This window comes from Aethalodelphis obliquidens, unplaced genomic scaffold (genome assembly GCF_003676395.1).
Source record: "Aethalodelphis obliquidens isolate GAN/ISIS:26980383/991018 unplaced genomic scaffold, ASM367639v1 scaffold59, whole genome shotgun sequence".
Lineage (NCBI taxonomy): Eukaryota > Metazoa > Chordata > Mammalia > Artiodactyla > Delphinidae > Aethalodelphis > Aethalodelphis obliquidens.
Genome location: NW_020838003.1, coordinates 4200602 through 4227034, shown reverse-complemented (window position 1 = coordinate 4227034; position 26433 = coordinate 4200602). Strand labels below are relative to the sequence as shown.

General features: G+C 42.3%; 2 protein-coding genes across 3 annotated transcripts in view; both read left to right on the top strand.

Annotated features, from left to right (window-relative positions):
• Positions 1-15303, top strand: part of LOC113609826 (serine/threonine-protein phosphatase with EF-hands 2-like) — a 43811-nt gene extending 28508 nt beyond the window's left edge. For both annotated transcript variants that reach the window (XM_027087459.1, XM_027087458.1), the window contains exons 7-13: positions 294-340; positions 1125-1291; positions 1761-1797; positions 1891-2040; positions 11561-11947; positions 12936-13121; positions 14240-15303. In XM_027087459.1, the coding sequence (XP_026943260.1) occupies positions 294-340; positions 1125-1291; positions 1761-1797; positions 1891-2040; positions 11561-11947; positions 12936-13121; positions 14240-14497 (1232 nt within the window). In that variant the 3' untranslated portion in view covers positions 14498-15303. The remainder of the gene's footprint in view (positions 1-293; positions 341-1124; positions 1292-1760; positions 1798-1890; positions 2041-11560; positions 11948-12935; positions 13122-14239) is intronic.
• Positions 15304-17435: 2132 nt separating this feature from the next.
• LOC113609827 (serine/threonine-protein phosphatase with EF-hands 2-like) lies at positions 17436-23069 on the top strand. Its single transcript, XM_027087460.1, has 4 exons — positions 17436-17791; positions 18721-18884; positions 19830-19917; positions 22488-23069. Exons 1-4 carry the CDS (start codon positions 17659-17661, stop codon positions 22688-22690), a joined length of 588 nt encoding a protein of 195 aa, XP_026943261.1. The 5' UTR covers positions 17436-17658; the 3' UTR covers positions 22691-23069.
• Positions 23070-26433: the final 3364 nt, after the last annotated feature.

Sequence of the window (26433 nt, the reverse complement as noted above, 5' to 3'; positions counted from 1 at the left end):
TCATTTACTGTTCATGGTAATCGCACAGGAGAAATATCGTGCTTTCTGCTTTCAATATTAACTATCCCTGCAACAAGGGAAGTTAATATTTATCCCTATCTTATATATGGAAAAATGAGTAAGCATAAGTTTGTCAGGCGTTCCTGGGTATTTTCCTTTTATTTAAATTGAGATATAACTGACATAATACTGTATTAGTTGTAGGTATACACTGGGTGTTTTCCTTTTTATAATAAAAAATTAGAAACAATGGTGAAGACCAATCAAAACTGACGTTTTTCTGTCTTTGTTAGGAGATTTACACGGCCAGTTGGATGACTTAATCTTTATATTTTATAAGGTATGAACGCTCAAATTATGTTCCTGTCTTGCTCTGAGGTTTAATTTAGAAGTTCAAATACAGTCTCCATTAAAGAAATGCTTAAGTTATTACTTGGATTTTAAAATATTTTAGAAAAATATTTGCTACTATGTAGCAAATGTGTAATGTAAAAGTCATCACTGCATTATATCCTAGTGTATTTTTGTTAACTGTTTAAAAAATACAAAAATCTAAGGTTAATAAAGAGAAGGAATCATTATTTAGAAAAAAGAAAATTACTAAATAGAGAAATTGTTTATTATCAAAGCAACCAAAAGCTATTTTCATATCTATTTTTAGTTATCAAATAGAGAGCATATAACAAGCTATATAAATATTCTATTAATGTAATGAACACAAAGCAGTTTCTGACGTATTGTCTTGTTAAATCCTGAGAAACCTATGGCAGCTGTTGTTATTATTGCTAGTTAAGGACAGAGTGGCCATAACTTAAAACGGGGCTTGGAATTACAAGTTCAGTGCCCTTTGCACAGACCACCTGGCAACAGTGTGGCTTTGGATAATGCATTTATTTCGATGAGTGTGTCATAACCTCAGCCTGGCTAGAAAGGAAATACGAGACTAATACAAAATATTTCCAATATTCCCATCTTTTACTGACATTTCATGTTTGGAAGAGAGCCAGACAGCACAGAATTGGCTTTCAGGCCTGACATGACTGTCAGATGCACACTGGCTTGACCCAATTAACTATTCCCTTCCTTCCACTGCCTCTTCTCGGACTTCTCTCCTTATTGGGAAGAACGGCCTCCCGTCACCAGAGCGGGCCTATGTGTTCAACGGCGACTTTGTGGATCGAGGGAAGGATTCAGTAGAGATCCTGATGGTTCTTTTTGCCTTCATGTTGGTTTACCCAAAAGAGTTCCATCTCAACCGAGGAAACCATGAGGACCATATGGTGAACTTACGGTACAAAGCAAAACATGACTGGGGATTTGATCCTTACTTGTTGTGATTGTAAAGTTATTTTGCCAGAGCTTCTTATTTGTTAGATGCCTTTTTAAAGGAGTCTTCCAATCTTATAAAGTGGAATACACAACATACACCATTTTAAAAGATTTTTTAAAAATTTATACAATATCCTACTGTTCTGATAAAACCATTACATTTGTTTTCACATAGCCACACACTTTATCATATAAACAATAAGGGTTCACTATAGAAAAAGTAGAAAATATAGATAAGCAAAAGAAAATGAAAATATCCCACATCTCTACCCACAGATAATGGTATGATTTTAAACATTTTGGCAATTACTTCTCAGTGTCTTTTCCATATATTTAAGTAGATGCATCTAGAGTATGCGTTTTTATAAAAATGCAAGCATGCTATAACTAATACCACTAAATCTAAAATCTGTTTCTGCTTCTAACTCTAGATATGGTTTCACAAAGGAAGTGATGCATAAATATAAGGTACGCTGCCTTTAAAAGCAAAAGCTTCTCTTAGTTCAGATAAGTTGAGTAAATTATCTGAAACTTAATATCATATTAATGTCATTTTTTTAGACACATGGCAAGAAAATACTAAAACTACTGCAAGATGTGTTCTGCTGGCTTCCGCTGGCCACGCTGGTTGATGAGAAAGTCCTGATTCTTCATGGTGGAGTGTCAGACACGACTGACTTGGAGTTCTTGGCTAAACTAGACAGACACAAGGTACTGACTGAGTGCTAAAATAATGCAGATTTCACTATAATGCCAGGTGTCACTGCCAACATAAAACAAACGTCATCTTGACTCCATGCTGACTCCAGTTGACTGATAAAGCCATTCAACCTCTGAACGGAGGATTGGGAGTCCACAGCTGGTGCAAGCGTGCTGTGAGTCCACAGCTGGTGCAAGCGTGCTGTGATCGGTTAATGTTTGCCGTGGACGTGACGGTAGGGCGTGGCAGCTAGTGCCATGTTTGCCATTCCTGATCTAGGTAATTCTAATCACTACCCCTCCATCACTCCACCTGATGTGCCTCCATTTCCTAAATACTTCAGATCATCTTCAGTTAAACTCAAAGGTATATTGAGGGCCTACTACGTGCAGGGAGGATGCTATTGGCAGATACAAAGATGAAGATCAATTGCAGTTCAACTCAACAACCATGTTTTAATTGCTTACTCTATGCAAGGGAAGTGCTAGCAGAAATACAAAAATAACCAGAGATGGTACTTGCCTTAAAGGAACTTACAATAACCAGCAGGGGGAGGGGGAGAATGAAAGACACAGTACATTATACTGCCATATGAATAGGTCTCGATTTTCTGTTTCATTTTGGAAGTGGAAAACTAGAAAGCAAAGATTCTAGGGAGTTCCCTAGTGGTCTAGTGGTTAGGATTCAGTGCTTTCACTGCTATGGCCCGGGTTCAATCCCTGGTCTGGGAACTGAGATCCCGCAAGCTGCACGGTGTGGCCAAAAAAAAGCAAAGGTTCTGTTTCCTTTTAATCATAGACTCTTACACTTGAATGGTACCTTCCTATAGCCTCTCTCCTCCACTGCCCATCCACACAGGAATCCCAGCTGTGACGTCCTTGACAACAGTAGCCTGAGCAGTTCCAAAGACAGAGAAGTCATTACACACAAGCCAGTCTACTTTGGGCAACGCTAATCGGTATAAAAGTATTTTATGAGACATAAACGAAAGAGTGTTTCATTTATGAAACCTGGGTTTGAATCTGGGAACATGCACTTCTTGGCTAGTGTGGCACCTTTGTTTACTAGATTGTCCAGGGACCGAGGCTTCTTAGGTCTTGTTCCCTGCCATCCTTAGCGTGTCATCCCCGCGCCCTCGTCTGCACAGCTTGCCAGCACATCTGTGTTCCAGGCAACACAATAGAAGAATGAAGGGAAGAAGAATCTCCTACCCTTTAAAGACATAATGAAGACATTGCATACATCTCTTCTGCTCTCATCCCATTGGTCAGAATGTAGTGTCAATACATTCCTGTAGGCAGGATACGGTGGCTCCATTGATCTCTGTGGGACCAGCTTAACTTGAGTATGATGGATCCCTGGCTTAATCCCTTCAGCTTCACCAGGGAATGGGTCATGAGTAGCACCTCATAAGGTCCAGTCAGCAAGGATGGAGATGGCCTCCTGGATGTTTATTCTTCCAAGATTTCAGCAGGACCCAGTCTCCAGGACAAAAGTGGCACAGGTGAACATCTGCAGGAAACATTAACCTGCTAGAAGCAAACTTATATAGAGCAGTTAGAGTAGCTGCCAATGATTCTACACACCTGACATTATCTACGTTCCTTAATTTGAATTCCTTCTGGATCTCAAACCATTTCTGGAACAATGGCAGGGGCTCTCATACAACATTTCATAGTTGGCTCAACTGGAGCCTGCTGGTAGGGTCTACCTTCACTCAAAGCAGGGCAACTGGTGAGGCTTTAATCCCAGGTTAAATTAATCTGACAAAGTTCAGTTACATGATTCCTCTTTTCCTCATCATTCCTCATCACAAAAGAGTATGATTCCGCTTTTCCGGTTTGCAAGTAGATTGGGGTCGCCAAGAAGCATGTACTTTCCAACAAAGGTTTAAGACTCTAGACACTTTTTGAGTTATTCTTGCTATAAAGGCCCCTCCATTGTCACTCTGAATGAACACAGGTAACCCAAACCTAGGAATTATTTCTTTTAGGAGAGCTCTAACAACCTCAGGCTTTTTCAGACCAGCAAGGAAATGCTTCTACCCAGCCAGTCAAAGTGTCCACAAATACTAATAAGCACCTAAGGTTTCCAGTGGCTCTTGGCATCACAGTGAAGATCTTCTCCCAGTCCAGTACCTGGAGTCTGAACTCCTTTGATTAATGGCAGTGGCCCAGTTTTAGGATTATTTTTAGCACATGCCATGCATTTCTGTATCACCTTTTGAATTGTCCTTTGCATGTTTGGTCCTGTAAGGAATTTCTAAATCCACTAGAGGGTGGCACCTCTCCCACAGTGGGTACTCTGGTGTGTATAACGTATTACATCTTCCATAAGGCATTCAGGTACAAGGATCTCGCTACGTCTGTTATAAACCCACCCTTCCTAGAGTCAGGATCCTGAGAATGGCCAGGACTCCAATCAGATCCCCATTCATTGGCCTTAAGTCTTCAGGAAAATACTTTGGATAGCATCTTGTCAGATCCACATCAGGGGATCAGGGCCAACATTGGGGATCTAGGGTGTTTTAGTCCTGGCTGCTAGCTTTGCTGCTTGATCTGCTAGATTATTCCCTTGAGCAGTCAGACAATCTGATTTCTGATGTCCTCGACAGTGGACATTCATTCTTTTGGCTCCATGACAGCTTCTAATAAGGTTAAAATTTCTTTGGTATAAAAGTCTATTTATACCAATTTCCTTCTTCCCTGCAGTTCACATCCTCTCTCTCTCCAAATGGCCCCAGCATGGACCACCAAGAAAGTATATTTTAGAATCAGTGAAAATAGTTACTCTCTTATCTTTACCTATATGGGGGGGGCTCTCATCAGGGCTATAAGTTCCACCTTTTGTGAGGAGGTACATGGGGGAAGGGCTTCTGCTTCCAGTGTCTTTGGGATGACTTACCACTGCACACCCAGCTTTGCATTGTTCCTGGTCCATAAAGCTGCTTCCATCCGTGAACATCTCAAGGACTGGGTCCTCCAATGGTTGGTCCATCAGGTCTAGATGGCTGGAATAGCCCTGTGCAATTATCTGAATGGGCTCTTCAATATTAGTTGGGAACAAAGTGGCAGGATTCAAGGTGGAGACTGCTTTCAGAGTAACATTAGGATTATCCAGTAATATAGCCTGATATTTTCCTCATCTTCCTGAAGTTAACCAATATCCTCCCTTCTGTTCTAGGAGAAGTGCACAGTGAAGGGTATGCACAGTGGTAGGTTGTTTTAGTGTAAATTTCTCTGCTTCTCATAAAAGATCACAGGTAGCTGCTATAGCCCAAAGACAAACTGGCTATCCCTTAGTAACTGTATCTAACTGCTTTGAGAAATATGCAACAGGCCTCCTTATGCTGCCCAGTTTCCGAGTCAGGATTCCAAGGCTGATTCCTTGTCTCTCATGAACAAATAAGTCAGAGGGCTTTCTGATGTTATCTGGAAGACCTGAAGCCAGGGCCGTTAGCAGTTTTTCTTTGATAACCTGGAATGCCTTATGGCATTTCCCTAGTCCAGTCTTGAGATCCACTGTCTCCTCCTTTAAGAGCTTCCTAAAGGGGTTTTGCAATGAGTCCAAAGTTGGGGATCCAAATGAGGCAGAACCCAGCCATTCCTGGGAATCCCTGCAGTTGTCTCTCGGCAGTGGGAACGGCAGCCCTGACTAGAGCTTCCTCTGTCAGGGGGCAAGTCTCTCTGCACTTGTAAGAGTTCAAAACCCAAATATTTGACAGAGGGCAGAAAATGTGTGCCTTTGTCTTGGACACATTATAGCCTCATTCAACCAAAAATTCAAAGTCAAAACCGTATTCTGGTCTGAGGTGTCCTTTGTCTTACTAGCAATCAGAATATTATCCCCATACTGCATCAAGGCTCCCTCAGTTAGTTGAGGGTCCCTCAGATCTTTTGCCAGGATTTCTCCAAATATTGTGGGGGAATTTTTTTTTTTTTTTTTTGGCTATGCTGCACGTCATGCAGGATCTCAGTTCCCCGACCAGGGATCAAACCCGCGCCCCCTGCAGTGGAAGCATGGAGTCTTAACCACTGGACCACCAGGGAAGTCCCTTCTGGGGGAATTTTTAAATCCCTGAAGACTTACTATCCAATGGTCCTGTTAACTTTTGTATCTAGATCTTACTATTCAAAAGCTAACAACTCTTGGAATTCAAAACTCATGGGTATACAGAAAAAACGGACTCCTTCAACTCTAATGCAGTAAACCAACAAAAATCTCTGGACAAAGTAGTGAGCAGAATATATGGGTTAGGGACTACTGGATGAATATCTTCTACGATTTGATTAATTGCTCAAGTTGTGCACAACCCGATATTCATCTGTGCCTGGTTTCTGGACCAATAAAATTGGAGTATTATAAGGTGACGGCATGGGCGTATTAAATGATGTTCAAGGAGGGCCAGTAACAGGGGTTGCATTCCACACTTTGCCTGCTCCTTTAACGATTACTGCTTTAAGTTTGGAATTTTTGCCCCAGAGTGAAGTCTAACCTGTCTAGGCTTAGCAATCGTTGCTCTCCCTGGCCTCCCATCTGCCCATACCTCACTCTGCAGACACACTTCCTGCAGTATCTCATCCAGAATCGTTGCTAGCTGTCCTCTTTAAGGTCAGAGCAATAAAGCCTGCAGTGCGCAAGCCTGTTCTGGTGATACTTTAATACCCATTCGCCCAGGTGCAAAGGTAACCTTGGCAGTAAATTTAGTTGGTAAATCTCATCCCAGAAGGAGAATGGGGTATTCAGGCATGTATAGAAAGCTATACTTCAGATGGGTTTTCCCCATCTGGCAGTCTAGCAGCAGGAGAAAAGACTCTTTCAAGATTTCTCCAGACACCCCAGTTACTAAAACACAATCTCAGAAGCAAGTTTGGAAAGCTGGGTATTTAAAAACCAAGTGAGTGGCCCCAAACTGGTCAGAAAACCTGAAAGTTGATTTCCCACCCTCATCATCACTGGGGACTCTGTAGGAGAGATATTGATGGATTTTAAGAGGATTTAAAGGAAACCCTGGGCCCCATCATTCTTGGTCACTCATTCTCAGTTCGGGCATCTGGTGTGCCACTTGTTATTTACCTTCTTCAAGAGTCTTATTTAGGATGGGACACTCTTTTCCAGTGTCACTGGAGGGGTTCCACTATGGGGCGCTCCATTCGAGTGGAAGCTTGGGGCCGCCTAACTTTCGCTGAGTCCCTTGTGTGGGTCCTTGAATTGATCCAGCTCTTGCCTGTGTTAAGGCAGCCGCCAGCAGAATGGACTGTCGTTTCCGTCTCTGTTGTTCCCTTTTCTCCCGAACCTGGTCTCTGCCATTAAAAAAAAGGCAATTTCAACAAGCTGAGACATGGGCATCCCTAAAGCCCCTTCCACCTTTTGCAGTTTCTTCTGTATATTGGGGGTGCTCTGGCCAATAAAAGTTGTTTTGGTACCCCTCTTCGCAATGAAGAATGAAATCTCAGTAACGTTCAAGTTTTGGCCTATCCCCAGCATTCACATCCCAATTAGGATCCACTGTTGGTACAGCTACACATGCTGCAGCCCGTACCCGGTTGCCAGGGGTTTCAGTATGAAGCCAATATGCCTCCTCCCTAGCTTTATCCAGCACCATTCTAGTTGTCCAGTTCTTCTGAAATGAGGAAGGCATTTAACACATTTTGAACATCTGCCCAGGTTGGGCTGTGAGTTGCAAACATCGATGAAAAAAGATTTTCCATTCCCTTTGGGTCATCTCTCTAAAGTTGGCATACTCTTCTGATTAAATACATCTAAAGCTGAAAAGGGGGAGTGGACCCAGATCAGTCCCATTGGCTGCCCGGTCTCAGCATTCACACCCACAACCGGGACTTACCTTAACAGATATTGCCCCACCTGAGCTTGGGTAGCTCCCTGGCCAAACTGAGTACCCTGATCTGTACGCAGTATGAGAGGGGAAGACCGTTCCTATTTCTGGATCTAACGGGGGTGGGGAGGTAGGGGTGGGGATGAACCTGAGTCTGACTCAGGCGCTGGCAATGAAAGAACAGCAGCACCATCATATAAGGGTGGCGGAGGAGCAGTCGAAGCGGCGTTCGACTGAATTAATAGCAGGTCATCTTCCTTTTCATTAGAATCAAGCAAAACAGGTTTCTTTGCCTTCCCTTCCTGTTGGACCATAATCTTACAATAACATATCAATATTCTGATACAATAACATAAAAGACCATACATAAATTATTTCACCTTATTTTTCTTCCCATTTACAAAATCTAGTTGCAAAATCGTACTTCAAGGATCCACTCAGACCGTTTTGTTCCAGGGTCTTGAGGATATTGTGGCCATGCAGTGTCACCAAAAAAACCCCCATAAAAACAAAAAACCTTTTCTATGAATTTATAACTGAAAGTCTCCCAGTTTTGGAGAATGTTGCCTAGAGGGCTGCAAGGGGGAACTGAGTTAACGTTTCCCCTTTTGAAGAGGCTTTGCTTCCAGGTGGTCACAGCAGTGAAATTTTTCCAAGGGTCCTTGCTACAGTCACCAAGAAGTTGAATCCCCAATTGCCAATCCTTAGCAACTTAAGACAATCGGCCATAGGTGGACATGGACAAAACAAGACCAAAACAAAACCAAAAATCAGAGCCCTGGGCCTTTAACCCAGGTATAGAGGTCAGAATTGCCAACCAATCTAAGCACAGGTGCATTTCTTTAACAAGGTTACTCACCCAAAGACGTCTTCCAACCCCAAATCCCCAAAACTGTCTCCTTGCTGCAAAACTAAGCACTGAAGGTCAGCAGCACCTCACCAGGGAAACCCAGAGGATGGTCCCTGGAAAACACGGGCAAGGGAGCTGCTTGGACTCACCCACAGGCTCTCAATACTGCGCGGGGCCAACCAACCACAGCCAAAAGGTCCATCTGGACTTACCTCCTGGCTGGCTTGCCATATTTGTTCCCAAACTAGGTTCCTTTTGCCCTAGCATAGCAGCCGAAATGCCGAGACACTGAGGTTTACAGCAAAGAGAGGGTTTATTGACAAGGCAGCCAAGTGAGGAGAGGGAGAACAAATCTCAAATCTGCCTCCCTGAAGGCAAGGTGCTCAATGGATTTATAGGAGAAAGCAGCAGGGCATCTGAGGTGTGAGGAGTGTGGGGAAAGGTGATTAGAAAAAGGTGCAGTCATCATGGTTCTGGGCGGGTGTAACCAGGCTACACAGGCCTCTCCACCTTCAAAAGGGCACTCATAGTACCCTAGTGCATGCCTAGTTGAAGGGTCAGTGGTCCCCTCCAGTCTTAATCAGCTCAGCTCGAACTAGACGCAGCTGATTCCAAGTTCCCGGAAAACAACACAGGCAAGCGTCTTATTTAGGCTGTGTACTACTTGGAGGACACTCAAGTCTTCTGTAGCAACAATTAAAACAATCTTGATTAGCGAAGGCAGGTTATAGGTGGAATGGATTTAACTAATGATTACCCACAGTTTCAGAAAGTTGGAGAAGCAGGGGCTCTGGAGTCAGATATCTGGATTCAGTCCTGGTGCAGTCTTAGTATCTCTGTGCCTCAATTTTCTCACCTGTACTATAAGTAAGGATGCTGTCTCATAGGGAGGTGAGGGCTAATCAATGAATTCATGCAAAACTATGAAGATGACATCTCATAGGGGTGTGAGGCCTAATCAATGAATTCCTATAAAGGGCCAAGGATAGCACCTATTTGGAAAAGGCTCAATACATATTAAAACTATTATTCCCCTTAAGAATAAAAGTTAGGGGTGCCTCTTTCTAAAATAAATTTATTTTATTTATTTATTTTTGGCTGCGTTGGGTCTTCATTGCTGTGCGGGAACTTTCTCTAGTTGCGGCAAGCGGGGGCTACTCTTCATTGTGGTGCACGGTCTTCTCATTGTCGTGACTTCTCTTGTTGCAGAGCACGGGCTCTAGGCACGCAGGCTCAGTAGTTGTGGCGCACGGGCTTAGTTGCTCCGTGGCATGTGGGATCTTCTCGGGCGAGGGATTGAACCCGTGTCCCCCGCATTGGCAGGTGGATTCTTAACCACTGCGCCACCAGGGAAGTCCTAGGGATGCCTCTTGAAGCAGATAACATCCTTATAAAGTTACCTGAGGATCGTAAGGGCAGGACTGATGGACTGGCCCTCGGCTGTGAGTTGGCAAGAAGACAGTTGAGGAGAGAAGGAGGTGGTTATGAGTCCACTCACATTTTGTGGACTTTCCCTCTCTACGCCCAGGGCTGGAACTGCCTAGGAAGTAATTAGCACTTGTCCAACGTTAGAGAAGAACCTGTTCTGTTCTCTTCCATCTGGATCCCTCTTCAAACGTCAGTCAGTTACCGTCGAGCCACTCTGAGTGTCCGTCTTTGTTCCCGCCCACAGTCAGTCTACACCAGGACGTGGCTTTCTTGTACATCAGCCCTTAGACCTATTTGCAGAAAGTTCTTGCTCCTTGATTACACACTTGCACAGAATTCCTCTTGTGAACCAGACCTTTATCTTGATGTCCTTGTGGAACATTGTGGCCCCCAGTCTTCACGGTGGCACTCAGGCATCCCGGGAATGGCTGCTCTCTCCCTTTGGCTGGATGCCCCAGCTCTGCTCTGTGGCCTGAGCCCTCTCTTTCTCGTGATCAAGAATTCTTCCTGCTCGTATCCTCTACGTTGTTGGCTTGGTCCCAGTACCATAATGACTCTGAGGCAGTGAGAGGGACCACACTCAGTCCCTTTGGCAAGAAGAGTATCTTCCCGATTAGGTCCAGGCTGAAAAGAGGTCCTCCCTTCCCCTCCCTTGTCCTTCCTCAGCAGACAAGATAGCACTTCCTGTAAACTGCCAGTAAGTGCTGTCTCTCCCACAGTAAGCATCAAGTTTTTCCCATTCCAACATTTCTCAGCCATAGGCTGCATTCCTTCTCCTTTGTTTTTGCGTCTGTGGAACAACACGAAAGTCGATAAGGGCTCTCCTTCCTGAGAGGTGCCCTTTCCCATCCTTGTCTAAAAATCACTAGGTTCCTAGAAACAATGACCTAGGTTAGCATTTTCCAATGATCTGTGGTGGAGGACCAGGTTTCATAAATGTCTAATTTGTCACAGATCGATACTTTTGTAAAATACAATAAATGTGAATGACTAGAAAACTGAAATACAAACAAAAAATATAAGCCCAGTGATTACATGCTTGAATGACAGCCGTATCAAATTGCTATAAAAGCTTCTAAAGGCTTACTCCTAGTTCTCTGCTGACCTTGTCACTGCCGGGACAATCCGTGGAGCCCAATGTGGGGACCACTGACTTGATGCCAAAGGCTGCTCAAAAAGGACCAACCGGGGCTTCCCTGGTGGCGCAGTGGTTGGGAGTCCGCCTGCCGATGCAGGGGACGCGGGTTCGTGCCCCGGTCCAGGAAGATCCCACATGCCGCGGAGCGGCTGGGCCCGTGAGCCATGGCCGCTGAGCCTGCGCATCCGGAGCCTGTGCTCCACAACGGGAGAGGCCGCAACAGTGAGAGGCACCAACCGTTTCACTGAAGCATCTGTTATCTTCTCTGGACATTTTTAGATTGTTTCCACCATGAGGTGCAAAACGAGAAAGGAGCATAAGAAACAGGCGGAGGAGAAGGGAAAAGCCAACCAGACGAGCTCTGCCGGGACACCCTCCCCGTGGTTCCTCCCCCAAAGCCACTCTCTCCCCACCTCGCCCCTCCGCCCCAGCACCCAGAAGGCCCACAGAGCCGGGCGCTCCTCCAGCGTCCCCTGCGGGGTCCCCCTGGACCCCAAGGAGCTCTCCCATCGGGTGCGGCACTCCATGGACCTGGAGCTGGAGAGGTGTCGGCAGCAAGCGGGCTTCCCAGTGATCAAAGAGAAGGAGGAACCCTTGCCCTCGGCATCCGAAGCGGACCCGGAAGCTGAGGGGCGGCGGGAGCCCACTCAGGAGGAGTGGAGGCAGGTGGGTGTGGCCGGCGCTGCTCTCTGCAGTTTGGCTGCCTTCGGGAAAGAGCAAGGATTTCAGAAAAACCGAACGAATCTCCTCCTTGCATGTAAATTCAGAGTGGGCTTTTTTTTGCCCCTCTTTCTCTCCCTCCCTGGGGTTAGAACACCCCAGAAGGATATTGGTATTTGCCTAATGACTCCTACTTTGGAGTTTTATAAAGGATGGGAAGATGTAGTAGGTGGGCTGTATCGTCTGAGTGAACTTGGTTTAGTGACCTAGCATCCCTGGGCTGAGAAGGTCAGCCACAATTTATGGGATCCTATTTTATATATATCTGACATCTATCAGTTGGCTGCTGTGGCTCAAGGCCAGAAGGGCTGCATCGGCTGCTTCTGTCTTCCGTTTTCAGGCAACTAAAGGCTTTTCCAAAATCTTCAGAACTGCATCCCATGGCCACCCCTAGCTGCAAGGGAGAGTGCGAAAGCAAGTATTTAGCCAGGCACGTTGCCATGCCAAATACCCCAGGAAGAGTTCTGTTAGCTAGGAAGGAGGAGGACAGACATTGAGTAGGCGCGCACAGTGCTTGCCGAAATAGATGACTCTGGCAGCCAAATGGGGGCTACTTCCCCAGGCCAAGACCTTGGCAGGGAGACCTGTAATCCAGGTGGGAGATCCTGCTGCCGGTGATCTTGTGTAGTAGTGCCAATAGGACTACCTGAGCTCATTGGTGTTCAACCATTTTCGACCCACGAAAAATGGCAGCGTCTTATGCCTCATTCAATAAAGAAAAGGAGAGAATTCAGAATTGCTGATGGATTGGATGCAGGGTGGTGAGAAAGAGGAGGAATCGCAGGTGACTCTGAGGCTACAAACCTCCAAGAGAGAGATGGTGAGTCTGGGTTACATTCTCCCTGAGTTATCGATCTGGACCTCAACATCGACTTAGAACTGAAACTTCAAAATGCAAGTCTCTCCTTTTGCAAAATACGCCTTTTCTCTCTAGGTGGTGGATATACTGTGGAGTGACCCCATGGCTCAGGAGGGCTGCAAGGCCAACACCATTCGAGGAGGTGGCTGTTATTTTGGGCCTAACGTGACAGAACGGTTGCTACAGAAATACAATCTGCAATTCCTGATCCGCTCGCACGAGTGCAAACCCGAGGGCTATGAGTTCTGCCACAGCCGCAAGGTGGGCAGGCCTCTGCCATCGCGCAAGTGTGGTCCGGTCCATTTTGCCCTTCCAGGACATGGATGAGCTAAGGCTCTCAGCTCTTCACTGTCAGCTGTGCCTCGCAGTTGTATCCACTTGCCCAAAGTAACTAGGTCCTTTACAGTCATTTATCCTTGACTTTTGTAGCCTCTTTAAAACCCCAAGTTTGACTGAGGCCACCACCTACCAATACCCTGAGAGGAAAGTGAGGGGCAGATATGGTCCCATTTCATGGATGGAAATATGGCCCAGTGTTTTCCCAGCCACATCTCTATTCTTTGTCACATTGCTTACTGTCACAGGTCTCAAACTACGCTATAGGGTAACAGGATCTCTGCACTGAGCCCCAGGCAGGCATTCAGGATTGTTTGTCTCCTCAGGAGCGTAATTAACATCCTGTCTAAATCTTTGGGCATCTCCAAATCCTACAATGTTTGCTTAGCCTAATGCCCAGAAATACCAACGCTACAGGAGAATTACAGGTTTCCACGCTGAGGAAAACAGTTTGACGTCAACTAATGTAAGAAATGTTTAACAGGAATGTTAAACAGGTGTATAAGTTTCTTTATTGCAGGACTTCCGAGAGCCTTTAATTTCCTCTATTCATTGTCAATCTCCAAGAAGAGCTAACAGTGTCTAGCATTTCCCATTGTCTTGACAATGGAAATTTTTTTCACAGAACATCTCAGCAGGCCCAACACTCCAAAGGAAACTCTGCTGTGAGGCCTCGCACCACCTTTGATAACGGATCTGCCTGCTAGTTGTAATGGGCATCCCAGTTAATCAGACCTAGGTTGCCTCTGAGTCGAACCAAATGAAGTGTTTTCTATGACCCCTGCTATTTTTGATTGGGATAAAAATGTGAAGAAAACATGTTGTGGACGTCCTATCAGAATTCAAGTTTTTATTACTTGAGTCATAACTCCTGCCCTACTAGCATTGATGATAAAAAAAATAAATAAAACGAAACAAAAAAAACATAGACGAGATCAAGAAGGAACAGCCACCCCTGAAATTGGGTTGGGCCCTGTAGGGTTGAGGGTGAGGAGTTCTTCAGTGAACCTGAATGCTCGTCTCTTTCCTGTTTTTTCATTTAGGTGTTAACCATCTTTTCTGCCTCCAACTACTACGAAGTTGGCAGTAACAGAGGAGCCTATGTCAAACTAGGGCCGGCCTTGACCCCGCACATTGTGCAGTTTCAAGCTAACAAGGCAACCCACACGCTTACCATGAGGCAAAGGCAAGACTTTTCAATGAATGATTTTCAGAAAGACAGAATTACAGTGTTTGTGGAAACTTTGAAGTGCAAATGTCATTACATTTATCCAAATTCTAAGTCAGAGTTCAAAATTTAGCTGTGTCAGCAGTAGGACCTGGAATAGACATTACAACAGGGCCTCTTCTTTCTCCTCCATATACTCTAAAATCTCCACCTACCCATCATTAATGGAAGGGACAAATTTGCTTCCTGCAGAAATTATTCTCCATGGGTATGTCTTGGGTGAAATCCATATACCAGGCCACTAAATCTTTCCAGGGTCACTCCTCCTTTTTCTTTCATCCTTAAAGCGTTTATGTTACCTGGTCAACCACGGACAAAGGTTCTTTCACTATCTAGGGATTTAGCAGATGGATTTCAGTGCACACATTTGTTAACAATGCTCCTTTCTTCCTGGGAAGAGAGCATATAATATTACTTAAATGCTTTCTGTTGAGATGATTCTGAGTTCTAATCTTAGTTGAGAGCTTACTATACACTAAGTGTTATTGTAAAGAATTTATATATTGTTTCACAATGAGCTTATAAAATACACAGCATTACTAATTTCAGTTTTATAGATGAGATCATTAAGGAACAGAGGTTAAATCAGTGGCCGTTGGCCACACAGCTAGTAAGTGGTGAAAGTAAGCCTTGACCCAGACAGTCTTATTTCAGAACCCACATACTTAACAACTCTACAGTGCTGTTGCCCACTGAGAAGCTGGCCCCAGAGTATATAAGCTGCTGAAAGATACAGTTGCAGTGCTGCTGAACAAGCTTCTTTAATTATCAGCCAAACTAAATTAGAAATCAAAACAAAGTCAGCATAGGGACTTCCCCGGCAGCACAGTGGTTAAGAATCTGCCTACCGATGCAGGGGACATGGGTTCAATCCCTGGTCTGGGAAGATCCCACATGCCGCGGCGCAAATAAGCCTGTGCGCCGCAACTACTGAGCCCACGCACCACAACTGCTGAAGCCTGCGCGCCTAGAGCCCGTGCTCCGCAACAAGAGAAGCCAGCGCAATGAGAAGCCCGCGCACCGCAACGAAGGGTGGCCCCCACTCGCTGCAACTAGAGAAAGTCCGTGCGCAGCAACAGAGACCCAACACAGCCAAAAATAAATAAAAATTTTTTAAAGTGAAATAATGTAATTTTTTTAAAGTCAGCATAAATCTAGTGGGAAAAGAATACAGGAATATTTAATATCTACCTTGTATGAGTGCCATAAAAGTGCATTATTTTAAATCACTCGAGTTATTAAATACTCAAGAGTTACTAAACACTCAAGTTTACACAATCAGAGCCAGCATCACTCAAAAAGAAGTATTATGTGAAAATTTAAGCTCACCAAATGATAGTGAAACCTACTATGCTACAGAATCATCTCTGGAGCTTTATAAAAAATCATTTATTGGAGCCTCATCCCATCCCTCCCAAATTAGAATCTCCAGGGGTGGGCCCCAGGAACCTGGAATACCATGATTCCATGTGATTCAGATGTTCCCACCGCAAAAGGAATCACTGTGGGGAACCCTATAAATAACATGTTTTAATACCATAATTAAAGAACACTCACCTTTTAAAAATATTCACTGATTGCATTAAAGCAAGTACAACATCCCCTAATTTATGCAGAAGTCAATTGTCTAACAATTCCAACTATTTGGACCACAATAGAGAACTAAGAAGTAAAGAGGAAGATGTCTCTGACAACCATAATGGATGTCTCAGTGTCCATCAACTCAAGCTCATGTGTTTTTCCTAGAGGAACCCTCATTCAGAATCCATTTATTTTTGGTTTAAACCCATGTCTCATGATAATAGTTTAGCCAGCCTGGAGTCCACTTGTCAAGATTGATTTCTGGCCCTACCCCTTACTAGCTATGGGACCTCGGGCTAGTTACTTACGCTGTAATAGGCATAATAGTTGTACCTACCTCAGCGGGTGTTGGAGGATTAATCAGATGATCCATGCAGAGCTCAACATGCGCTGCTTGACGTAGGGACAGAGAGCCTTGTGCATCCAGGCAGCTCTCAAGGCCATTGCTATACTCCATCCCTGCATGATAACCATCAGTGAGCACAGTTTACCAGAAATAGTTTAAATGCTTTTCAAACCAGTGGTTCTTAAACTTTTAGGGGGTCCCATACTTCTTTTAGCCTCTGATAAGACAACAAACTCACCAGAAAAAGCGCATACGCTCACATACCCATGAGATCTGAGATGAATTTTAGGCAGCTCATACTTTTCTGAGGGTTTATGGAGACCATTATGCTAAGTACCTTAAATTTCAAGGAAGACTTTCATCAAACATGATTAAAATGGGGATTTTTGGTTTGTGTTTTGGCCTTTTTCTTACTTTTAGCACTTGAAAAGATAGGTTATCTGGTCATCATTTATAGAATGGCTGCTTCCTCAATGACATAGGACAAAGTACATATTTACCTTTTTTTTTTTTTTTTTTTTTTTTGGTATGCGGGCCTCTCACTGTTGTGGCCTCTCCCATCGTGGAGCACAGGCTCTGGACGCGCAGGCTCAGCGGCCATGGCTCACGGGCCCAGCCACTCCGCGGCATGTGGGATCTTCCCGGACCAGGGCACGAACCCGCGTCCCCTGCATCGGCAGGCGGACTCTCAACCACTGCGCCACCAGGGAAGCCCTACCTTTTATCTCTTTTTATATTCTTGTTTATTCAACTACAGATATTTATTGAAGACATTTTAGGCCAGTACCATGCCCAGCATTACTCTGTTGACCCAGTAAGCATAAGAAAACTAACTTAGTGATACTTTGTTATTCATAAATCCTGCCCTGTGACTGTTTAATGTAATAATAAATTACAAGGAAAGCATATGATTATGATAACAGATACCATTTGATGAGTGCTTTCTATGTGCTGGGCTTTCTTCTAAGTGCTTTACATGAATTTACTTATTTAATCTTCACAATAATCCTGTGAGTTAGGTACCATTTTTGTCACTATTTTGCAGATGGAGAAAATGAGGTACAGTATAATTAGATAACTTTACCACAAAGGTGGTGTTTCTCTAGAACTTCTGCTCTAACCACTGTCCTACACTGGGAAGGACAGCAGCCTCCCCCAGACAGATCCTATCTGTGCACAGCAGGGCAAAGCAGGAGAGCATTGGGGAGAAAAAAGAGACGAGCTCTTTGAAGGTTGAGACATTAAGAAAGAGAGAGGAGAAACTTAGTAAAACTCCAAGGCTATTTACTCTATACCAATGTTTTAAAATGTTCCTTTTCATCTCCTGTCCCAGGATTAGCAGAGTTGGGGAGTCAGCTCTGAGAGCCCTACGTGAAAAGTTATTTGCCCATTCCTCAGATCTTCTTGTTGAATTTAAGAAGCATGATAAAGATAAAACTGGTAAGACTAATCAAGTGAAATATTCATAGAGGAGGGCAGCTGGCCAAAAAACCCTCTGTTTCAGGTAATTAGCAAATAAATACTTGTTTAAATGACCAGAAGACCTTTCTGAAGACGTCCTCCCTTATTCAACTTAACATCCTAGTTATCGTTCCTAAATTCATAAATTCTAAGCTTTTAGAAGCATGTGAACTTCGTTAAATATAAACAAAGCTGGTGAAAAGAAATGGAATCCAGGGAAGGGTGGCAAGGCCAGAACTAAGCAAAAAGAAACAGGGGACAGGTTACCAGAGTGGCTCCAAGACTAACAAAAGATCAAGGATTTGGTTTCTCACTGTTAAGTGTGTGCTTGTCTGTTCCTTGTTCTATTATCCAAGCTGGAAATTTTGTCTTTTCTCAACTCAGTGGAATGTCTAATGGACATTGGCTACATGTAGCCCTATTAAAAAATAGCAGTAACAGTCATAAAATCATAGCACTATCTTTTCGTACACATAGAAATAACCAATGCTATGTATACATGTGTGTGTGTCTGTGTATATGCATTGTGTGTGTGTATATATATACATATATATATAGTGTTTTATGATATTATTTACAAGAGTCTTGTGTGACTTCCAGTAGTATTGCCAAATAGATTTGGCAAATAAAAACAGAATGCCTAATTACGTTTGAATTATAGACAACAAATAGTTTTTAAATATAAGTATGTCCCATGCAATATTTGGGACATACTTATAGTCTGTCTGAAAATCAGATCTACTGGGCATCCTGTATTTTCTCTGGCAACCCTACTTTCCAGCCAACTCTACCATAACCAAGAAAAACAGTGACAGTACTCATTACTTCTATTATCTACTGATAGTAAGAAGAATGTCAGGATAAAAGATTTGTAGGTGATGAGTCAACAAGTTAGCTCTTTCCTGTAGGTCTAATCACCCTGAGTGACTGGGCAGCAGCCGTGGAGTCTGTGTTGCATCTAGGACTGCCATGGCGGATGCTGAGGCCACAGCTGGTGAGCAGCTTGACAGATAACAAGCTGGAATACAAGTCCTGGCTGAAAAACTTGGCCAAAGAACAATTCAACCATGAGGTAAGGGTGTGAACATGGTGGATGAAGGCATACTGTGGACCGTAAAGCCCCTTATGGAGAACTTTGAATCATAACCAAATATTGAGAACCCCAAAAGGAAGATGAATGCAAACAACTATTCGTTGAGTTTCTATGTGTCAGACTTTGTGTTAAGTGACCTACACATATTGCCTCAGTTTATCCTCAAAACCACCTCCAAGAGGTGGGTATAATCAGCACCAACATACCCAAGAGAACACTGATCACAAGGGTTAGATAACCTGCCTAGGATAATAGAGTTTCTAAGTTATAGAACTAGAACTCAAACCCAGGTCTGACTGATTTCCTTGACATGACGCTGCTTCCCCTATTTAAAAAGGTATTTGTGGGCTTCCCTGGTGGCGCAGTGGTTGAGAGTCCGCCTGCCGATGCAGAGGACACGGGTTCGTGCCCCGGTCCGGGAAGATCCCACATGCCGCAGAGCAGCTGGGCCCGTGAGCCATGGCCACTGAGCCTGTGCATCCGGAGCCTGTGCTCCGCAGCGGGAGAGGCCACAGCAGTGAGAGGCCCGCGTACAAAAAAAAAAAAACCCTGTATTTGTTCGGTAAATGCTTATATGTAATGTATGGGAGGCCTTGGGCTATGTACTTTTTAAAAAAACAGCTTTATTGCAGTATAATTCATATATCATGCAGTTCACCCATTTAAAGTGTTCAATGGTTTTTAATATATTTGCAGATATGTGCAACCATCACCATGGTCAATTTTAGAATATTTTCATCATGGACTAGGTACTTCTTAAACCATCAGATTATTTAGTAGGCTGAAGGGGGCTGGAGTGGAGGGATCATAAAACATCTTCAGGTTCTTTCAAGAGTCTTATTGTCAGGGTTGCTTGTGTGTTAATTATCTATTAGGAGAAGCCTACACATAAAAGATAGAAGGAAAATGAGTTTTTTCTTGCAGAATATACAATCAAGTTTGCTGGAAGCACTGTATCGAAACCGATCCAACCTGGAGACCATTTTTAGGATCATAGACAGTGATCATTCAGGTAAAGGCGCTCGTTATCCTGCCACTTCTGACACAGCAAGTATTTTACCTCCCACCTTTTAGTCTCCTCCCTGATTATTTACCTTTCTACTCAAGCGCTTTTGGAGCAAAATTAGTGGCAGTGCTTATAAATGGGCAGAAACTAGGATAGTATTTGAGCAACATGAGCTGTCCCTACAGAAGAGGGGTTGGGCAGAGAAGAATGAAGACAAACTGAATGAGAACTTCTTATAGGAAGAATTATAATAGTTACAATATCCCTTATCCCTTCTATCAAAGTAGCCACAAAGGAATGAAGAGTGTCTAGAACAGAAAGCCTTTTGCAATCTTACTCCCAAAGTATTATTTTTCAAAATTTTAAATTTTTAAATAATTATAGATTCACAAGGAGTTGCAAAAAAATGTCCAGGGAGGTCCTGTATACCCTCACCTGTTTCCTCATTGTTCCAAAGGCCTTTTCAAATAGTATTACTTTTTTTGAGATACAATTCACATACCATATAATTTACCCATTTATAACRTGCAAATGTTATTACTTTTTTTGAGATACAATTCACATACCATATAATTTACCCATTTATAACRTGCAAATATTATTACTTTTTTTGAGATACAATTCACATACCATATAATTTACCCATTTATAACGTGCAAATATTATTACTTTTTTTGAGATACAATTCACATACCATATAATTTACCCATTTATAACGTGCAGTTCCATGCTCTTTTAGTATATTCACAAGCTTGTGTAACTATTATCGCTATCTAATTTTGGAACGTTTTCGTCACCCTAAAAAGAAACCTATACCGATTAGCAGTCACTCCCCATCCCCTGTTCCTTCTCCACCAGTCCCTGGCAACCATTAATCTGCTTTCTGTCTCTATGAATTTGCCTATTACGGACATTTCATATAAATAGACGTGTATGATACATGGCCTTTGGTGTCTGGCTTCTTTCATTTAGCATGTTTTCAAGGTTCACCCATGTTGTAGCATGTATCAGTTTATTTCTGTTTATAGCTGGATAATATTCCATTGTATGGATATATCACATTTTGTTTATCCGTTCATCAGTTGATAGACATTTGGATTTTTTCCACTTTTTGGCTGTTATGAATAATGTTGTTATGAACATTCATATACAACTTTGTGTGTGAACATATGTTTTCAGTTCTCTTGGATGTATTCCCAGGAGTGCAATTGCTGGACCATATGGTAAAACGCTGTTTCACTTTTGGGGGAACTGTCAAACTGTTTTTTCACAGTGGCTATACCATTTTACACTCCTACTGACATTGTAAGAGGATTCCAATTTCTCCACATTCCCACCAACACTTGTTATCCTCCATTAAAAAAAATTTTTTTTACAGCCATCCTACTGGGTGTGAAATATCTCATTATGGTTTTGATTTGAATGTCCTTAATAACTAATAATATTGAGCATCTTTTCATGTGCTTATTGGAACTTTGTATATCTCCTTTGAAGAAATGTCTATTCAAATCCTTTGCCCATCTTTTAATTGGGTTTTCTTTTTATTGTTGAGTTGTAAGAATTCTTTGTATATTCTGGATATTAGGCCATTATCAGATATATGATTTACAAATATTTTCTCTGATTTTATGGGTTATCTCTTCACTTTTTTGGTAGTGTTTCCTGATGCACAAAAGTTTTTAATTAAAAAGTCCAATTTATTTTTTCTCTTATTTTTTGTGCTTTTGGTGTCATATCTAAGAAAAACTAGTAACTGAAGATCATAAGGACTTAACACCTATGTATTCATCCAAGAGTTTTACAGTTTTAGCTCTTACAGTTGGGTCTTTGATCCATTTTGAGTTAATTTTTGTTTGCAGTGCAAGGTAGGGGTCTAGCTTCATTTTTTGCATGTGGATATCCAGTTGTCCCCTACCATCTGTTGAAAAAATTATCCTTCACCTGTTGAATGGTCTTGGAACCCTTGTAAATAGTCAACTGAGGGAATTCCCTGGCTGTCCAGTGGTTAGAACTCCATGCTTTCACTGAGGAGGGCACGGATTTGATCCCTGGCTAGGGAACTAAGGTCCCGCAAGCAACGTGGTGCAGCCCAAAAAAAGAAAAAAAAAATTCAACTGACCATAGATGTATAGGTCCAAAACCTTTTTACAAGCAGATTAAATTAGCGTATGTTTAGGATGATTTAATGCAGGGTTTCTCAGCAGTGGCACTACTTACATCTTGGCTTGAGTAATTCTTTGTTTTGGTGCCCATCCTGTACATTTTAGGGTGTTTAGTAACATCCCTGGCCTTTACCTACTGGATGCAGTAACACCCTACCCCCACCCCAGTCATGACAATCAAAAATGTCTCAAAACATTTCTAAATGTCCCTATAAGGAGAGGAACACTATTGCTTCCCGCTCAGAACCACTGATTAAGTGGTTCAGTGCTATCCTCTTGGGAGTTTAAAGTGGATACTAGGCCTTGGGTGCCTTTGTTTAACAGTAGGAAGCAGGTATCCTTGCAAGAATGTCAGAGGAAATGAGCACTGAAAACTAGACTGACTCACTAAAGTGACTTGCTTTCTCTGGTAAGGGTTCATTTCACTGGACGAGTTCAGGCAGACTTGGAGGCTGTTCAGCTCTCATATGAACATTGATGTCACAGACGACTGCATCTGTGACCTTGCCCGGAGCATTGACTTCAACAAAGATGGCCACATTGACATCAACGAGTTCCTGGAGGCCTTCCGCCTTGTGGAGCAATCCTGCTCAAAGGGTTATGCATCAGATTGCTGACAAGCCACAAACACTAATAACAGTGACTGCAGCAGCCCAGATAATACACTAAGACCAGTCTGGTCCCCATCGTCCAAGGTGCCTTGTAAGCAATGCTGAGCTCATTGTGGGAATATCTCCCTTATTCTCCATAGCTTTGTGGAACTTTATGCTGAGAATTTGCCTACCAGTATGCATCAGAATCACCTGTGTATTCAGGTGAATTCTACCAAATATACGAAGAAGAACTTTTACCAATCCTTCTCAAACTCTTCCAAAAGATTCAAGAGGAGGGAACGCTCCCAAAAACATGCTATGAAGCCACCATCATCCTGATACCAAAACCAGACAAAGATACCACCAAAAAAGAAAATTACAGGCCGATATCTTTGATGAATATAGATGCAAAAATTATCAAAAATAATGATCAAACTGAATCCAGCAATGCGTAAACAAGATCATACACCACGACCAAGTGGGATTCATCCCAAGTTCACAAGTTTGGTTCAACATACGCAAATCAGTGTGATACACCACATCAACAAAAGAAAAGACAAAAACCACATAATCATCTCAATATATACAGAAGAAGCATCTGACAAAATTCAACATTCATTCATGATAAAAACTCTTACCAAAATGGGTATAGAAGGAACATATCTCAACATAATAAAAGCTATTTATGACAAACCCACAGCCAATATAATACTCAATGGTGAAAAACTGAAAGACTTACCGTGAATATCTGGAACGAGACATGGATGCCCACTCTCAACACTTCTATTCAACATAGTATTGGAAGTCATAGCCAAAGCAATCGGAAAAGAAATAAAAGGTATCCAAATTGGAAGTGAATAGGTAAAATTGTCATCATATGCAGATGACGTGATACCATATATAGAAAACCCTAAAGACTCCACACAAAACCTACTGGAACTGATCAATGAATTCAGCAAGGTAGTAGGATACAAGAGTAACATACAGAAATTCGTTGCATTTCTTTACACCAGCAATGAAATATCAGAAAGGGAATGTAAAAACACAATATGTTTTAAAATCACACCAAAAAAAAATAAAATACTTAGGAATAAACCCGACCAAGGAGGTGAAAGACTGATACGCTGAGAACTATAAAACATTAATAAAGGAAATCAAAGATGATTCAAAGAAATGGAAGATATCCCATGCTCTTGGCCTGGAAGAATTAATATTGTGAAAATGGCCATACTACCCAAAGCAATCTACAGATTTAATGTGATCCCTATCAAATTACCCATGACATTTTTCACAGAACTAAAACAAATAATCCTAAAATTTATATGGAACCATAAAGATCCTGAATTGCCAAAGCAATCCTAAGGAAAAAGAACAAAAGAGGAGGCTTCCCTGGTGGCGCGGTGGTTAAGAATCCACCTGCCAATGCAGGGGACACAGGTTTGAGCCCTGGTCCAGGAATATCCCACATGCCATGGAGCAACTAAGTCTGTGAGCCACAACTACTGAGCCTGCATGCCACAACTACTGAAGCTCACGCTCCTAGATCCTGTGCTCCACAACGAGAGAAGCCACTGCAATGAGAAGCCCGCGCACTACAACAAAGAGTAGCCCCCACTCGCCGCAACAAGAGAAAAGCCCTCACGCAGCAATGAAGACCCAACACAGCCATAAATAAATAAAAATTAAAAAATAAAAGAGAACAAAGGAGGAGGCATAACCCTCCCAGACTTCAAACAATACTACAAAGCTACAGTAATCAAAACAGTGTGGTATTGGCACAAAAACAGACATATGGATCAATGGGACAGAATAGAGACCCCAGTAATAAACCCACACACCTATGGTCAATCTTTGACAAAGGAAGCAAGGCTATAAAATGAGAAAAAGTTTCTTTAGCGAGTGGTGCTTGCTAAGGTGGTTCTTTAGCAAGTCTACAAATAACAAATGCTGGAGAGGGTGTGGAAAAAAGGGAACCCTCCTACACTCTTGGTGGGAATGTAAGTTGGTGCAGCCACTATGGAAAATAGTATGGAGGTTCCTCAGAAAATTAAAAATAGAATTACCATATTATCCAGCAATCCCACTCCCTGGGCATATATCCAGACAAAATATAATTCAAAAAGATACATGCACCCCTATGTTCATAGCAGCATTATTCATAATAGCCAAGACATGGAAACAACCTAAATGTCCATTGACAGATGAATGGATAAAGAAGATGTGGTACATATATACAATGGAATACTACTCAGCCATAAAGAAGAGGGAAATAATGCCATTTGCAGCAACCATGGATGCAACTGGAGATTATCATACTAAGTGAAGTAAGTCAGAAAGAGAAAGACAAATACCATATGATATCATTTATATGTGGAATCTAAAATATGGCACAAATGAACCTATCTGTGAAACAGAAACAGAATCACAGATATAGAGAACAGACTTGTGGTTGCCAAAGGGATGGGAGAGAAGGGGAGGGATGGACTGCGAGTTTGGGGTTAGTAGGTGCAAACTATTACTTACAGAATAGATAAACAACAAGGTCCTATTGTATAGCACAGGGAACTATATTCAGTATCTTGGGATAAACCGTAATGGAAAATAATATAAAAAAGAATGTATATATGTGTATAGCTGGGTTACTTTGCTCTACAGCACAAATTAACATAATATTATAAATCAAATATACTTCAATAAAAAATAATAATCACCTGTGTATTTGGGGGTGGGGATGAGGTTAGAGTGTTTCTGCATACTTTTAAATACATAGGTGCCCTATCCCATTTCAGAATTTTCGCAAGGTAGGACCCAGGTATAAGTATTTTAAAATTCTAAAGTCTATCCCACTTAAGAACCACGGATAATTCAACCCCTTCATTGTATACCTTTTATTTATTGTTTTTATAATGTCTTGTTGGTAAAGGAAAGTTGTGAAAAATTGTTTGTGTAATCCCATGACCCAAACATATGGATTCTTTTCATTATTTACTTTTTCTTGTTAAAACTAAAATGTTTATATAATTTAATGTTCTGCTTTTGTTTTATAAATTGACATCTGTGTTGCTACATACTCTTCATGATTATTCCTTTAATGGCTGCATAATTTCAAATAGATGCAATATAATCTATTCAGCCATGCTCCAATTGTTAAACATGTGTATTGTTTCCAGTTTTTAATTATTATAAATAATACTATGGTTAATAACTTTGTGCACATAGCTTGTTTCATAAAAAGCTCTTGAATTATACATTTTCTTAGGCTAGACTCCCAGGAATCAGATTACTTTGTCAAATGTTGGAGAGTCTATAAAAAGATTTACTGTAAGGCTCATGTGATTATGGCAGCTGAGAAGTCCCAAGATCTGCAGTCAGCAAGCTGGAGACCCCGGAGAGTTGATGGTGTGGTTCCAGTCTGAGTCTGAAGGCAGGAGAAGACCAATATTCCAGCTTAAAGACTGTCAAGCAGAGAGAAAGAATTTTTTCTTACTCAGCCTTTTTTTTACTTTTATTTTTTTATACAGCAGGTTCTTATTAGTCATCAATTTTATACACATCAGTATATACATGTCAATACGTTTGTTCTCTACATCTGTGTCTCAACTTCTGCCCTGCAAATCGGTTCATCTGTACCATTTTTCTACGTTCCACATACATGCGTTAATAGACGATATTTTTTTTCTCTTTCTGACTTACTTCACTCTGCATGACAGTCTCTAGATCCATCCATGTCTCAAAAAATGACTCAATTTCGTTCCTTTTTATGGCTG

Bases quoted from the DNA above. Each gene is read 5' to 3' on its own strand.
- LOC113609827 (XM_027087460.1), top strand. From the start codon at position 17,659: ATGTTCCTTTTCATCTCCTGTCCCAGGATTAGCAGAGTTGGGGAGTCA. The intron at 18,885-19,829 runs GTAAGGGTGTGA...TTTTTCTTGCAG, and splicing joins AAGAACAATTCAACCATGAG to AATATACAATCAAGTTTGCT. The intron at 19,918-22,487 runs GTAAAGGCGCTC...TTCTCTGGTAAG, and splicing joins CATAGACAGTGATCATTCAG to GGTTCATTTCACTGGACGAG.